General features: G+C 39.2%; 1 protein-coding gene across 1 annotated transcript in view; it reads left to right on the top strand.

Moving 5' to 3' along the window:
* tnfsf10l (TNF superfamily member 10, like) overlaps positions 1–15,020 on the top strand; it is a 76,687-nt gene extending 61,667 nt beyond the window's left edge. The window contains exons 3-7 of the mRNA XM_085395811.1: positions 2,678–2,714; positions 2,816–2,923; positions 6,141–6,304; positions 6,632–6,742; positions 6,856–15,020. Coding sequence (XP_085251937.1) covers positions 2,678–2,714; positions 2,816–2,923; positions 6,141–6,304; positions 6,632–6,742; positions 6,856–7,041 — 606 coding nt within the window. The 3' untranslated portion in view covers positions 7,042–15,020. The remainder of the gene's footprint in view (positions 1–2,677; positions 2,715–2,815; positions 2,924–6,140; positions 6,305–6,631; positions 6,743–6,855) is intronic.
* The last annotated feature ends 1,524 nt before the right edge of the window (positions 15,021–16,544 follow it).

Raw genomic sequence — 16,544 nt, 5'->3', positions numbered from 1 at the left:
TAGATTGATGTTCCAGAGACTTGAGGAATCAATGCCAAGGCACACCGAAGCTGTTCTGGCAGCACGAGCTGCCCAAACACTTTACTAGAACATACTTTGTGCTGTTGAGGGTCGGCTTGTTTTTTTGGCTGTTTGTTCTTTATTCTTTGAATTTGTCAGTTGTTTGTATTTTGGTCCTGGCTGTGTCTACACCTGGGATGAAACAAAAGCCACTCCCTGGGAACATAAATGATAGAGAGGAGCAGGAGAAATAAACCAGAGACTGGACGACGGGGAAGTGTGTGCTGTTGAGGGAAGAAAAGGAAAGTTTATATTTAAGAGTTGAGATGATGAAAGAAGGCAAAAAAGACAGGAGAGTGTAAAATGAAAGAAAAAAAGAGCATGTAGTGTATTGTCCAATTTTAAAACTAAGCTAAGTCTGAAACTTCTCCACACATTCTCTGCTGATGAAAATGTCCTGAATGTTCTTTCTCCTGTAGTCATTATTCATCAGGATCAGGTCCCTCTCCCTCATTCTCACTGAGAGAAGTGTACCAAAGTTAGTTGAGCTACGCTAAAATAATTCAGATTAATTATACCAGTTCACAGCAACACTCATCTCAAGGCACTTTGTTGTGACGTGAAGACCTGCAAGGTCTTAGAGGAAGAGCTCCACTAGCACTTTACGATGGCGGGGAGGAAGAAGCAGAGCCAGGCTCAGGGAGGGGCAGCCATCTGCTGCAACTGGTTTGGGAGTGAGGGGGTAATAGACCATAGGCAATAAACAGGACAAAAGGCAGTCTGGGACAAAAGTTAATGACATGCAATAGTGGTGTACAAAGGAAGAAAGAAGGGATTGGAGGAGTAATGGCATCATGGGAAATCCTCCAGCAATCTCAGTCTTTAGGAGCGTAACTAAGGGATGGTTCAGGGTCACCTGGTCCAGCATAACTATACGGAAAACTTCATCTTGAAAGAGTCTGTCTAACAAACCTTAATTGGAGCTGTTTCCACAGATGAGGGGCCTGAAAGCTGAAGGCTCTTTAAGATAAGATGGGGCCTGATTATTAAAGACTTTATATTTTAAACTTGATTCTGGATTAAACAGGGAGCCAAAACTAAGCCAAAATGGGAGAAATATGCTCTCTCTTTCTAGTCCCAGTTAGTGCTCTCAGTGCAGCATTTTGGGTCAACTGAAGATTTTTCTGTGAAAAAAGAAAATATCTTTTACCTTTAGCAGCTAAACTTAAAAAACCAAATATTACATCTTTATCTTTATCTGATATATTCACAATGATTCGTGTTGTAATTTCAATACTTCTGCTTTTGTCTTGTCCCTAGAACATGTTTGTTGCCTTAAGGTTTCCTCTCTTAGCAAACTTTCTTTTCCCTATGTGAATCAAAGCTGGGACGGTGTCGTAAACATCACGAAGCTCAACCATGACACATTGCTACTTTAGGGCTGTACAAATATTACTTAACTATAGAATCAATAAATTCATTACAGAACAGTCGACACAAACAAAACAACTGTGTCCACTGCAGCCACTTCACACCCATAAAACAACTGCAGGTTAATGATTCACTTTACAGTCAGAGTTAAATAACACCTTCGACTCTCACTCTAGCTGGACAAGCTCATCTTTATTAACAGTTACAAAGCTGTAAAAATGGACTGACAGACAACACTTACAGTACAACACAGTGCCTTTATCTTTAAATTGACTTTCATACACTTAGTGTTTTGTACTTTATCCAATTACAGACAACATTTGTGGGGGAGTGATTTATGGGACCAATAACTCACAAGTTCAAAACCTTATTGTGATGCTGTTTAATTGCTTTAATGATTAATTAAAGACTGATTCCGTGCATAGTTTAAGGATGTTGTGCTCCTGTGGCTATGCAATGTGACTGTGACTGGAGATCCTCTGATTTCCTGAAATAATTCAATCAAGCTATTTACAATTTTCTCAGTTATTTAATATGTACTGTATGTACTGTAGTTAACTTAAAGAGCAGTTTCCCCTCTCTCTGGAACATTATGGAAAGTTCATGTAACTTTGATTTATGCTCGTGTATTTACAACAGTCATCAGACCTAAGTTGACCTCCTGTCAGGCATTAGAGAATTAAGTTAACCATTATATTTTATTTGCTTATTGCTAATGTTTTATTATGCTTCAAAAAGCATTGGAAAAAATAGAAATGTAATAATTTAAATAAATAAATGTATTTAAAACATGTAAATAGTATATAGAGATTTAATTTTAGACAAAAAACAAAAAGTATACAAAATATACAAAAATAAATTAAATAAACTTTAAAAATTACTTTATTTTTGCTGATTTAGTTTACTTATCAACAAAAGTTTGAATGTTAGATTTTTACACAAATATTACAATTTTATATCGTTTTACATGTCCGGTAATTGTGGTGGATGGCATTAGATGAATCAGCTGTATCCTATCCAGCCCTGTGTGAATAATCCTTTGTTATTTGCGTTACTCAGATGAAACAAGCTAGTCTAGCTCACCATGTTACATTAACCTCCTTTTTATCCAGCAGTGAGTTTGCACATTCTTTTTTTTTAGGTCACGCTAAGATGTTAAATTTAACAGCATAAAGTGAACAATTCCTTTTTTTTTCTTATTCTCACATTTTTGTTGACTTGTATGTTTTTCTATATTTTCTTTTAGGTGGCAGATAGCATCATCTCAAAGCGCATCTTCACTGGTGAGCATCCCTTTGTCTACAGACACACACACACAAACACAGACAGACACACACCTTCTCACTAACTTTTTTAATGTTCTTTGATCCCCTTTCTCCCTTAGAGGCGAGAACCATGCCTCACAATTTCAACAACTCAGGGTCAAAGTTTATGAGCCCCGTGACCCAGAGGCCATCTGCCCACTTGACCCTCAGAGACGCCAGTTCTCAAGGTGAGGCATCTGTGTTTAAGCGGTCATCATTAATCTAGGCGAAAGATTTCGGGAAGTCGGAGAGGAAAATGAAAGTTTTGCCGCTGAGCCGTATGTTTTGCATGTGCCGAGCATGCACAAAACTGTGGGTTGATTGGTTAAAATCAACGATAAGCACATAAACAGTTTTGGTTCCTACATGGTGCAGACATCTGGACTGAATTAGACTAAGGAACACTGACGAGCATTGGGAGCAGCTGCTCATGAAGTTTAAAAAATATCTAAAGAAAAAAATCTGAAGAAGCTTCTCGGATGAAAGATAAAAAATCTTCAAGAAACTTAAAGAAGTCTAGAGCTTTTCTTTCCAAGCTCCTTAGATCACAGAAATGTAGCGCTACAGTCCGTGAGTGTCACGCACACCCAGTGGCTATTTTCAGATTTACACACACTACAGTCCTGTTTAGGAAGCTTTGTTTATTAAAATTATTCACAAAGAAATAAAATGTATTATTATCGAGTTCTTTGGTGCACACTGGGGCCTCTGGTTTCCCAGAAACCAAAAACATGTATGTTTGATTATTTATTTAATCAAAATTAGTGAACTGTGATGGAAGTCAACCTGTCCAGCCTGTACCCCACTTTTTGCCCAATGATAGCAGAGATTGGCTCCAGCCCTTCCACTGGTCCTATCTGTATAACCAATTAAAAAAGATGAATGGGTGGATTATTAAGTTATTCCATCTGTTAAAGTTCCAAATCACATTTTCTTCCCCATTTTCCTGTGTAGCATGTTTAGAAGCACATTAAAGTCTACTCTGCTGCTCTTTTTCGTACCACTTCCTGTGTGCCCGAGGCATTTACTAAGAAACACTGAAGTTTTAAGCTGGGTCTGTGAGGTCTACCAGTATGCTGTATGTGGCAGTAAAGTAGATATTTATATAGTTCACAGATCAGAATCACACACGTTATAAAACATGGAATTTAAAGTTGGAATGTGTTTTTCATGACTTTGGTATTGTTTCATCTGAATCGGTCGTGCAAGCTGAAGGGTGTTGACAATCTGGCAAAGCCTTCCTTATGTTATTTCCACTGAGTTGACAAAGGGTAAGAAATGTGCTGTGTGTGTGTGTGTGTGCAAGAGCTAGAAAGACTGTGTGTGTGTAAGAGGGTGAGGTTCACACATTAAGCCTGGATTTCTCATAAGGAAGTACTGGAGGAACTTTGATCCGCGATGGGTGTTTCTTAGAAAGAGAAGTTATCCTACACATGAAGAAAACTGTTTCACGCTGGCACACACAAGCTATGACCCGACTAATTACAACTGAGAGTGTAAAGAATTGAAGTCGTCACCATGACTTTGCCATCTGGGTTTCGACTGTCCGTTTTGAAGCTTCAGAGTTTGCCTTTTGGCTGTTGCCACGTTGGTTTGTTTGGAGCCCTAAGGTACCTTATGTGGACAGCAAAAGCACAGCATGCTTACGTATTAGTTAATGAAGATAAGCTTGCACACATTTTGCAGACATTAAGAGTTATGCCATGAATTATCGCCATGTTGGACATCACCATTTGCTAGTTGCAACTGCGTCTTTCCTGACTGGTTGTTAGGGTTTCTGATAGTTCCTGGCTGGAAATTGGTTGCACAGAAGTTGCTGCACCAAAAACCTCCAAGCAATCGATTTGTTTGGTAACAAACTGCCTCAGTTTCCTGTTTTTCATGTTTGTCTGCGAATGCTTGCTAACTATTAGCTGAGCAGCAGTGCAACTTGAAAAACTGTACAATAAATTTACTTTTACATTCAAAGTAAAAGTTGCACTGCAGAGGTGCAGCCAACAAGTTTCAAAAAATGCAACTTGTACTTAAAGGCACACCATCTCCGTTTACCGTTTTCCAGTTTCAGTGCATCTTGAAGACCAAGTTGTCACGACTGTCACACAGACAACAGGTCAGTAACACACGTCTTGGATGGTTTGTTCCATACAGTAAGTCATATTATTTTTTGGATAGTACCTGCTAAAACAGCACGTACACAATGGTGCAGTCCACTTCATTGACTAGCAGAGGTGAAGCTCTTTTGGGAAAACTTTTCATTTAAAGTGAATGTACCCCCCCATCCCTTCAGTATCCAGGTGGATGTGTTCTAAAATAAAAAATCACCCAGCATGGAGTTCTTATGAAGAGAAAAGCTAATGCAGTTTTTGGTATCAGGCTGTAAACATGTTTTTTAATGCAAGCCTTTGGAAAGTGACTTGTTTTTGGAGCCTCAAGTGGCCACTAAAGGAACTGCAGTTTCTCGCACTTCTGGATTGAAAATCATTTTTCAGCGTTGGATCAGATGGAAGAGTTTATTCAGTTAAGGTCTCTGTGATGGTTATGTGCTAATAAATCACAGCATTTACATTGTAGTGTTATAGACTTACGCTTCTATTGTTGATGGCAGTGTTTCAGATTTGCACACTAGTCACACAAGTACACGTGGCAGAGGAAATAAAGCCAGCATGCACGAGAAATCACTTGTGTTAAATGTTTAATTTCTGCCATGAGGAAAACTGCTACACATGGTTCTAGTCAGCAGTATTCAGTATTTCCTGCATCTTACAGGACTTTGGCTTCAAGTTGGTGCCTCTTACCGGTGAAACAGGCTTAACCAAAGATTAAATCACCACTTCTGCTTTAAGTGGCCATTGTACAAGTTTGAATGTGCACTTCAGAGTGCCCTGTTACAGAGTACTCAGAAGGAAAATCCACATCGCCTACATTGTCCAATAGACATGGTGGCTCAACTGTGTAATGTAAACATCGTTCACCAAAATTTTAAATAATACTGTAATTAAAAGTGCTTTTTTTTAATCACAGGATTTTATCTTTTTTAACTCAGTATTTCAGATGTTTCTCAATATTTTAAGGGCTTTAGGGGAAAAGGCAAACTATTGCTCAACTTTGGCGGCTGTAAGAAAGAAGCGCACTACTCTGGAGTCACAAACTGTATTTATTCAAGGTTCATTTTGCCAGCTGCTGCCGCTTTTGAGCTTTGGGCAAACACTCACTGATATGTGTCTTTGCTTAGTTTTTAAACCTGGTATTGATTTTTTTTTTTTTATTACATCCAATCTATGATTTCTAGGCTTTAGCTGGTTTGTTTTTCCCCACTCCTTTTATTTTCCATCCCCATGTGACAGTTTTTCTTCCCTCTTCTGTTTAGAATTTGTCTCTTGACACTTTTTTAATCTTTGCCAACAGGGTTTTCTTCCTCCCTGAGCATCATGCCTGGTCTTCATCAGTCCTGCCGCCATTTGGTCCGCTCATGGGCCAATCAGAGCCTAGGAGCTCACCTGCACAACATGACCCTGTCTAATGGGAAGCTCCGAGTGCCCCAAGATGGGAGGTACTATCTGTACTCACAGGTGAGAAAGCTATGCAGATGGAGGAGATGCTCCAGGCACTTTGCCATATTTTTGTGTGTTTTAACATGACAAGTTTGTCATTAATTAACCTTGTAGTGATAGCTGCTGAATAAAGGTGTCTGTGACTGTTGTATATTCAATTTTATTAACCATTAATTGTTGTTTACAACATGATTGGATTCATTATCGTAGGGTCTACCTTACAAGTAGGGTCTACCTGTAAGGTAGACTGCAGGAAACCTGCTTTTCTGTCAAAAACAAGGGCACGTCAAAGAGGAAAAAACATAAAACAAGTCACTGCATTAACTTATTTCCACCTTTGTCCAGGTGTATTTCCGTTATCCATCCCCATCTGCAAATGAGGGGGACCAGCGCAGCGTCAGCCACCAACTGGTGCAGTGCGTCTACAAGAAAACGTCCTACCCAAGCCCCATACAGGTACAGCATCTCTGTTTTCCTAAAACAATCAAAGATCACCCTGAAGTATTTGTACCTTTCAGCACTGTCATTAGCACTGGGATGATTTTCTCTACTTTGTAATTTTTTTCCAGCTCCTGAAAGGTGTGGGAACCAAGTGCTGGGCTCCAGACGCTGAGTACGCCCTACACTCCGTTTACCAGGGAGGACTTTTTGAACTGAGGGCCGGTGACGAGATCTTCGTCTCTGTCTCTTCCCCCACCATGGTAAATGCAGAAGAATCTGCTAGCTACTTTGGCGCCTTCCGTCTGGACCTCTGAGAGGAAAGGATTGGAGAAAAAAAAAAAGAAGCGATGGGACAATGGATGGATAAACAGATGGGCTGGAGAGCTTGGGGCCTTTTGAATATCCACTGATTGGGGGGAAAAAAATGGTCCTATAGACAGAAGAGGAAATGGAGGTCTGGATCGTCAGTGTTTGCTTGGGCAGATGCACTGAAGGATGGAAGAACTGGGGTTTGAAAGATCTACATGGGTGAAGAATACTGCAAGAGGATAGTGGATTTGCCTTTCCTGCTCTCTCGATTAAGAGAAAGCAAGACTTCAAGATAAAAGACATGTGCAATTGTGAAAAAGAAATAAATGTGAGGACTTTGATTTACAGTTGATTCTTAAGGGGGAATTTGCCACAGGAAAAAAATAAAATCACAACCTTCTAGGTGAAGTTCAGAAATTAGTCCACCATGCTATCTAGATCTCAATATAACATGACCCTACATGTGTGAATATGTCAGTGACCTTTTTATGGGAAAAAATTAAACCCTTGGTTTGGATTTGAAGAATTTACACAAAATAAAAACTTTACTCTCTACATCAACGGCTGCAGAAGAAAATGAAACAATCAAACCAAAGCAAAAACTTCTTTTTTAAGTGTGCGATGGGAGTTCTGTACATATGTATGGCTGAGAATGAGATTTACACAATGGACTGTGGTGATTTTAAAAGTAATTCATTTTTATTTTACCTTTGACTGGACTTAAAACCACTTGGGGAATCTAAAGACTTCCTACTTGCGAAACACTAAAACTGTGGATTTTATGTAAAGACCTTTAGTGGAGGAAGGGGATTGCCTCTGTGACAAACTGTAGAAAGAGCCAAGAGCTTTTTGAAGAGGAGTCTGCAAGCCAAGAAGAAGTGAAAACAAGGAGGGAGAAATCTTGATAACGCCAATAAGAATTAGCCCGGCACTGAAAGATTAAAGGACAGAGAGCGATGCTGTGGGTAGTATGCAGCCTGACCACTCTGCGTGGTTGATGTCTTTTCTTTCTCTTTCCCTTGATTCCTTCTCTTATCTTTTCATGTTAACTATTTTATCTATCTTGTCGAACCTGTGAAGCTGCATTATATTTGAGTTCATGGAGCAGTTATGCAACCAACCACAAAGCAACAATGTGAGAAGAAACACATGCAAATAGTCTAGTTTCACAATCACAGAGAGCATGGATTAAAGTGACATTTAGGTTGGGTTACATGGAGTTGTTGTTTTCACTGCAATGATCACTGGTTCCATAACATAAAAATCTCATTTTGGATACATGGAGTTAACATTGGTGTTATTGGTGTATTGCATTATCTTTCCAGGGTAGTAGCTCAACTTGAACATGGCAAAATGTGCACTTACCTAAAACAACTGCAGCATTTAGTAAAAGGACTGGTTCTTATATAGTGGACTCAAAGCAGTTCATACAGCTTGCCTCATTCACCCATTCACATGAGCACTTTTTTCTATGCTTTCTTTCACTGTAATTGTTGGTCTAGCTTCTGCATTTGGGGAAAGTTTAAAACCTGTCAAGCCTCTAGCAATGTCAATGCCTCAGTTAAAAAAAAAAGAAAAATCCTCTAGTATAGTAGCTAACACAGAGAAGGTGGAGATCCCTGGGAGGGTTGCATCAGGAAGGGCATCCAGCCTAAAAATCTGTGCCAAATCAAATATGTGGATGCATCCGCTGTGGCGACTCGTTTTAAATAAGGGAACAGCCAATAAAAGCTTTCTCTGTGCTAGCTAGAGTGGAACATATTGTCCTTCTATTTGCTGAAAAATGATTGGTGCTAAACATTTTAACCACCATCTGGACACTCAGAATGGAAAAAATCCACACCTTAAGCAAGAACATGGGTTTAGCAGAAAAACTCAAAGGAACATTTTGATAGTTTGAATACACAGTCACCCACTGGTTTGTGGACATTCTCGAGCTTTGAGTTTAGCATTGTGGTGGTCGGTATCTTCAGCTTGCGTCTGCAAACATTTACTCATCAGGAGATTGTTTACTGAGGTCAGACTTCGACATGATCGGACCTGTTTCTGCAACAAGAGATTTGCCCCCTGCTGGTTATGAGAACGACTACAAATGTAAAGCACTTGACTTGGCAAAAAGGCTGGTTTTTAAGCAGCCTGTGCCCAGGTTAAGGGAAGATAAACAATACTTTCATTATGTAACCTCAGCTATGTTATTATTGTAGACGTCAGTGACAGTGAAAGAAATAGGGTATGGAAACTAATTTAATGCATCGGTGCTGAAATTGTTTGTTCAGAAACACAAACAGCTGACTAAAATTGGCTGACAGTCACTTAGTAACACTGGTGCATACACATAACAATTGCAAACATTATGAGCAGTTCAGAAACTGTATTCTCAAACACACTCGGATGCTACAAATCTGAAACACAGGATCCCACACCAAGTCAAGCGAACACAGCCCAAGATTTGGAACGAGTGAGAGAGGATATTTGCAGACATAAACCATCCACCGCCTAGCACAGACACAACCCCTACATGCTTTTTTTTCTGTGTGCACATAAAAAAGTACACACATCACCTCACACTACATCCAGGCTAGCCTGTGCTATGTAGACACACACATCATCCAATGTCACATCCAGCGTGAAGACATATGCCCTGATTAATCTGGGCTGTCTAGCCTCCCTGTGCCATCTGGTAATTGTCAGTGATCTGGCATACAGCGAGGGTGCGCACACAAGAATATATGTTTGTTCAAAGGGCTTGGTTCACATAGATGATTCAGAAAATGCGGTAAAAAAATGTTTTTCACATGTGTTTATTTGCAAATGTGAGCTCCAGTTTGCTTTGTACACTTTGTACACTTAAGCACACATTTGATAGGGTAACTTCCAGACTAAGCCCCTCCTTCCCATACAGCACAGGATATCTTTGTATGCATACCGTGAAGAAGGTTATTTTATGGTGTAGTTTTGTCAGGCATGCTATGAAAACACAGCAACAGAGCTGGTTTATTTTCTACTCAAATCACAAAATGAAAGGCAAATCTCATATTGCATTAAATTACTGTTTTAAGCTCAATTTTTGCTGGGTGGCACGCACCTGCACATGTTTCTGTTGCTCTAACGCTCCCTGTGTGAAGTCAAGTTATATTCCAGTTAAAATAATATATGGTAACTTCAACAATTATGCAACATGTTAAATAATATTATAACTGTAAATCTCTATACCACGCATACAAAGTTTTCCTACCTTTTGCAGTTTAAATGGTTATTCTTTTGAGTGAAAAAACAAACAAACAGACAAACACCTTTACCACAAATACCTTTTGTGGAAAGGTATTTGTGGTAAATCTAAAATTGTACTTTCTGCCAACTAAACTGTTAGCCAGACACAAAAAAGTGTGATTGCTTTGGTTGCTAGCAAATTACTGAAGTTGCCGATAATTTGCAGGAAAGTTGTAGAATTATCTGCAAAGATGTTCCATTTACTGGCCAAGCCTTAGTAAAACTTAAAAATATACAATTCAAACCAGAAATCTAGAAAGTTAACTAAGTAAATGTTGTGCTTTGCTGCTATAACCAATGCGTTTCAAAAGATGCACCTTTTACTTTAATGGAGAACTGTCTTCATGTTGTACTTTCCTTAATTTCATTGCCTTTTGGTGACTAATTGGTGAGGGTTTGCAGACAAGTCAGTGTTTCTCATGCAACAGCAGCAATCTGCTAACAAGGTTTTTGGTGCAACATCCTCTTGGTAGCCAGTTTCACATAGTGACTACCAGTAACCTCCATTAATCACTCAATAACATACTGGAGACTTCACACTTTTACTTGTTGCTGCCACAGCGGTCATTCTCTAGGCCTGTATGACTGGGGTGTAGCTGGCAATAGCTAATAGATAATTAGCTTAGATTAGCATAGGTATCAGAAACAGTAGAATTGATAAGAAGTTGCATTGAAACTTTTCAAATGTTTACTAGTAGCAGCTTTATTAAATTCACAGTATAGAAGACAGGCTATTTGTGAGCAATTAGTGAGCATTGGGAAAAGTCGTGGTAATGGCTTCCATGTTTATTTTTTTGTGCTATGCTAGGCTAACTTAGGTTTTACAATTTGCAGGCAAAAACAATGTTACAAATTTGCTCCAGATTTAACAGAAAGGATTATAAAATAACATATTTCAGCATTTAGCTGTGTTGGGGTCTCTGTGCATAGTGATTTAGTGATTTAAAATGTTTCACAATGTGTCACAGAGTCACAAGATAATAACTGAGAAGTTTATGTCACGTAAAGTCACTTTTCCATCCATAAATGATTGTCCTCTGAGATGTATTCATTACGCTGAAGCCAAAGATTTTCAGAGATCCATATGTTGCAAGTAATTGGACAGTTGTTCTGTTATGATTTGATTTACAGATCATTTCATTACATTTCTGTGTACACACTCGTTACTCCTGCTGGTTGGTTAATTAAATTTCTGAAGCTAAAATGTTTTTCATGTGGAGTACCCTGCAGAGTGAGTGTGTTCATCTCTCAGCATTTCACTTTCTGTTAGATAATGTATAAATAAGGACACACGCTGCTTTAGTTTATCATTTAAAAACATAAAACATGAGCTTGTCAGCACACTGTGGGGTAATGTCACAACAAATCATCCAAGTAACTCAAAACATCTACATCAGATGGTGTTTGGTGGGGGTGAAATAAATCCAAGTCATTGGATTTTACTAGGCTGATGAGCAACAATAGTCGGTCCTAAACTCAGAGTACATTACTGGGTCAATAAAAAAAGCTTTCCCCAAACTACTCAAGGTTATCACAGAAATATTAACTAACACGATAGTAATGTAAAACAGTGACAAAAATGTTGCAACTTGAAATGAATCAAAGATTAGGTATTGCCACTGTCTAGTCTTGTGGTTGTGGGTGTTCTTTTATGTGTTGGACATAAGATGGACATAACATTCATGTGCCTTAAACCTACAGTCTTACTAATACCCAGCAGGGGGCGACTCTTGTGGTCGCAAAAAGAAGTCAGATTTTATGGAGGCCAATGAGCAAAAAGTCTAACTTTTTAACTTATCTGCAGCCACTCTAAACACATTGCTGATGTGTTTATGGTCTCAATTCCTACTTTTAAGCCTTACTAAATACAAAATCGTTGCTATTATATTGGCAAGATTGAAAGTATAGTGCATGAGAAAGCGAGAGCATAAAGTTAAATTGATGAGGCGACTTAAAGTAAAACCAAAGTTTATCATATGTAAATGCTGCTCATCCAGCAGATGATAATTAGAAGGGTCGTATTGTGAGATAGGAAGAGTACAAATATATGTGTGGTCTGCTGTGAACCCAACACGTGTTTGGTTAAATCTGTTGGATTGTGAATGATAAAACATCACCACCCAGCGACGTTTACCTTTGTAGTTCAGTTCTTATTATTGAGCAAGGCCTGTTTTTGATGTGTTTTGGTAAAATATTGCTTTTAGTTTGAAATCAGATCTTGTCTGTTTTCCTGTGCGTGTATCTGTGTGTGTGTGTGTGTGTGTGTGTGTGTGTGTGTGTGTGTGTGTGTGTGTGTGTGTGTGTGTGTGTGTGTGTGTGTGGGGTTATGCACAAAGGTGGTTTTGGACAACAGTTGAAAGCATTGCGCTTGAAACTGCCAGACCGCGAGTCAGACATGTCCATCTCTTGCTCTCTACGAGACCTGGAAAGAGAAACTAAGCCATCACCGTGGGGCACTCTAAAATCTAGACCTCATGTAAGTCAGCGTTGAGATCTTTTCCAGTTATGCTCTTTTTTGAGCTCCCATCCAAGATTCATGCTGTGTTTATATTTTGCAAGCAGCGTGGCTTGTGGAACATAGATATATATTTTGAAGGGGAGGGCTTCACAAGTCCAGTTTCACTTTGACAAACTGGGTGTCCAAACACAATAGCTTCTCCAGTCTTGGCTTTACACGGGGTGGGAAAAACACCACCTTCAAGCTCCTGTTTTGATCCCGGTGAGGATGTAGCTGTATTTAAGAGTCTGAGGTCGTGATTCCCCGACACAATAAACCATTTGGACACTAATAAACAAGCTGAATGCATCTTTTCTCATAAAACACACACTGAGAGCCAAATTTTGGAAGAACTTGAAGCATACATTTTAAATTCATAGCAACCATCTACCTTACATATCTTAACATGTTGCCATAATGATTTTGCACAGAACCACAAGTGAGACCATTATATGTTATAATTTGACCACAGTTCCTGCCAGTTAGCTAATTTTCTATGATTCAAGTTGTTCCCCAGGTGCAACCCAGCCATTATATTTGGTTTCAACACCAGCTCTAAGAAACATCTGTTGCTTATTAAATAGCTGCATGTTGCAGGACACTTAAAGAAATAATCGAATTTAAGTCTATTTAACAGCTCGAGTGACTGGCAGATTTTGAAATACACCCCCAAATGTTGGCGGAGTACCACATACACAGCAAATATGCCGCAGTGCTCTGTTGGCACCGACATGAAACAACTAACTCTATCAACTCATCAGGACCAGATTAGTTTTCCTTTTGCCAGTTTTTGCAGGGAACTGACACAATGATAAATACTGTTTTGTATTATTTGGCAAATTTATTGAACACGGCAACTGAAGAGGACAAACACAACCAGATCCCCCAAATGTCTTTATATCTCCACAGGCGTACTTGTCAGAAGTCAAACATTTATATTCTATTGCAAGCACCGAAACAGCCATCGAGGAGCTGAGGACAGGCAAATTTCCCCCACTGCAGAGGATTGGAACTGTGTACATATTTGAATATCTTACAAATAAAAGACAATCACTGTTACGCAATAAGTCGAACATATGCCAAACAAGCATCTGAAAACAGCAGAGTGCTTTTTTTAAATTGCTGCTTCTATTTCTGACTTTGATGTGCACCACTATGCAGATTTGTATCAGTTGTCACTAAGCAGCACCGCTTGCATAATTAAACATTAAATGTTTTGCACAAAAGCAGAACAAGTGCTGTTTATGCTTTGCCTGCATGCCTGTGTTTTCCAAGGATGTGAAACAAGCAATCTCATAATCAGCTGGCTGTCTAAGCTTTGGTCCAAAACCTCACATATAATTCTGTTCTTTCCAAAAATGAACACATGTCCTTTCCAATGCTAGCTTGACTAAGAGTACAAGAGTGAATGTGCTTTGAATTCCGGTGACCCACTCTACCACCAAATTACACATTTAGAATTTCTCCCAAGAAAGTAATCGCTCCATGGCCTAAAATGATGTAAACATCACTTTTACTAGTCATGGCTCAATAGATATGTAAATTAGCCCCAACCTCACCCTTTGGCTCATGGAAGCTACACTCATTTACTCACTCACAAGATTTCTTTGAACACAAACAAGAACAGCATTAGACCCCACTGTGTGAAGAAAATGCAGGGCTGAATTTGTGAATCAGACAGACCCATAACAGAGATAGTATTCTGTTCCTGCCAGTCAGAGTAGAGAAAAAACTCCCTGAGCGCATGAAAATGTTTACAGTTCCTGTAGCAAACTATCATCACAAGCAAAGAATTTAGGTGGATTAGCACTAGTTGGAAACTTTTTATTACAGTCACAGTAGTGTATTGTATTTTCCTGAAGTCGGCTGCTGTGGTTTTCACTCCTCTTCTCCACTCTGCGTCACAAACACAGTCTAGCAGAGGACACACTCGGTGAAACAGAGAGCAACTAAACAGCAGCAGACTTACACTGAGCTGAAATGAAGCACGTGCACACAGACAACATAAATCTTAGACTTCATTATGAAACAGCTTCTAGTGTGTTGTTAGTGTTAGATAAAGCTTGTTTCCAATTCCCCACTCTGACAAATCAGCTACATTGATGACTACACTACAGTCACGAGGCGGAGATTTTCGTTCATGATTGTTTCTGCTCATATATGTCTTCTAGTTTATAAAAAATGACATGTTAATACACTACAAACTGATTCTCATCACAGGGATCACTGAAACAAACAGTTCTCCATTAAAGCGGTTTATGAATGTAGATACTGTTCAACACATATCCTTTTGCTTTTCTTAAAATCACATTTGATACCAACTGAAGAATGTACATGTAAAGTTCTGCTGATTGCCTTGTGCCTTTTAAAAATAATGCTCTTCTGTGTCGTTTTGTGCTCAAATAAAGTGCCTACTGTCAAACAGGAATATTAGTGCCAAGTTGTTTGCTTTAAATAGAGATGTAAGTGACTGTGTAAGTGAATGTGGCATGGTTGTTGCTGTCACATGGGCTGATCTGCTGGGATGTTTCCACATAACCATCTCTAGGATTTACAGAGAATGGTCTGTAAAATGCCTTCTTGATTTCAGAGGTGAGGAGAATCAACACGCTCTCACTCCCAAAGCGTAACATTTTACGCTAGGTGACAAACCGTCGATATATTACGATATATTCTACATTACGAGATCAGAAAAAATGAAAACGTGAGAACGGTTTGGAATGAATCTACACATGTACGCTCAGGAGTGAGAACGTGCTGGGACAATGGCCAAACTCGACAGGAAAGTAACAAAAAGCATTCGTTATGGCCAAGTTATGCAGACGAACATCTTTGAATGCACAAAAAACTTGAAGCAGCCATGCTACAGCAGCAGAAAACCACAGCAGGTGCCACTCCTGCCTGATAAGATAATAGCAGCAAACTGATGCTTCAATTCACACAGGCTCACCAAAATTTGGACAACAGAAAACGTTGCCTTGTCTCATGGGGGTCGATTTCTGCTGCCACATTTAGATGGTAGGGTAAGAATTTGGTGTAAGAAAATACAAAAGCATGAATCATCCTGTCTTGTATGGATGGTATAGGTTGCTGGTGTTATAATGGGAACACCAGCAACCTATACCAATTGTTCATTTAGGATCTAAAACTCTTACAGTTGATTGTTCGGTTTGTCTTGAAACAACAGACCCAGTTTCTCAAAGCTATCTTGCCTGCCACTATGATCGGCTGCAGACGTAAACTCTTTGGCACTGTAATTACAAGATTTTAGTGTAATTACAACACATGTTTACTGTGTTCAGCTTATGTTTGCCCCTTTTCCTACAACTGCTCCCTCTGTCCAACTGGTTAAAAGGTTAATCCAGAACCAAGGCTCACCTTTGTTCTACGTCTCAACACAGGAATTTTATTGAGGATATCCAGTAATTTGTAATAATTGCTGACTCTATCAGTAATTTTAACCCTCTGTGAATTCAAAATGTCTCCAGTTTGTCAAGTACAAATTCCAACACAAATTGCCCACCATAATTTCCTTACGATGGTCTCTTGATAATACTGATCCTGTGCAAACTGAGCACTTTGTAATTGCAGCTGTAATTTGGATTTTGGCAGGATACTTCCATTTTCATCAAGTGGAATACAGCCACAGAGGTGAAATTAATGACCAAAGGAAATTTTGGTTTTACTTTACAAAGAAATCTTCAACTAAAACTTCTGTATCTGAACATGGCATCTTACAGT

This window comes from Rhamphochromis longiceps, linkage group LG3, assembly GCF_057381845.1.
Source record: "Rhamphochromis longiceps isolate RC_006_pf linkage group LG3, R_longiceps_female_GT1.1, whole genome shotgun sequence".
NCBI classification, from domain to species: Eukaryota; Metazoa; Chordata; class Actinopteri; order Cichliformes; family Cichlidae; genus Rhamphochromis; species Rhamphochromis longiceps.
The sequence above is the reverse complement of the archived record's forward strand: the minus strand, read 5'-3'. Positions and strand labels throughout refer to the sequence as shown.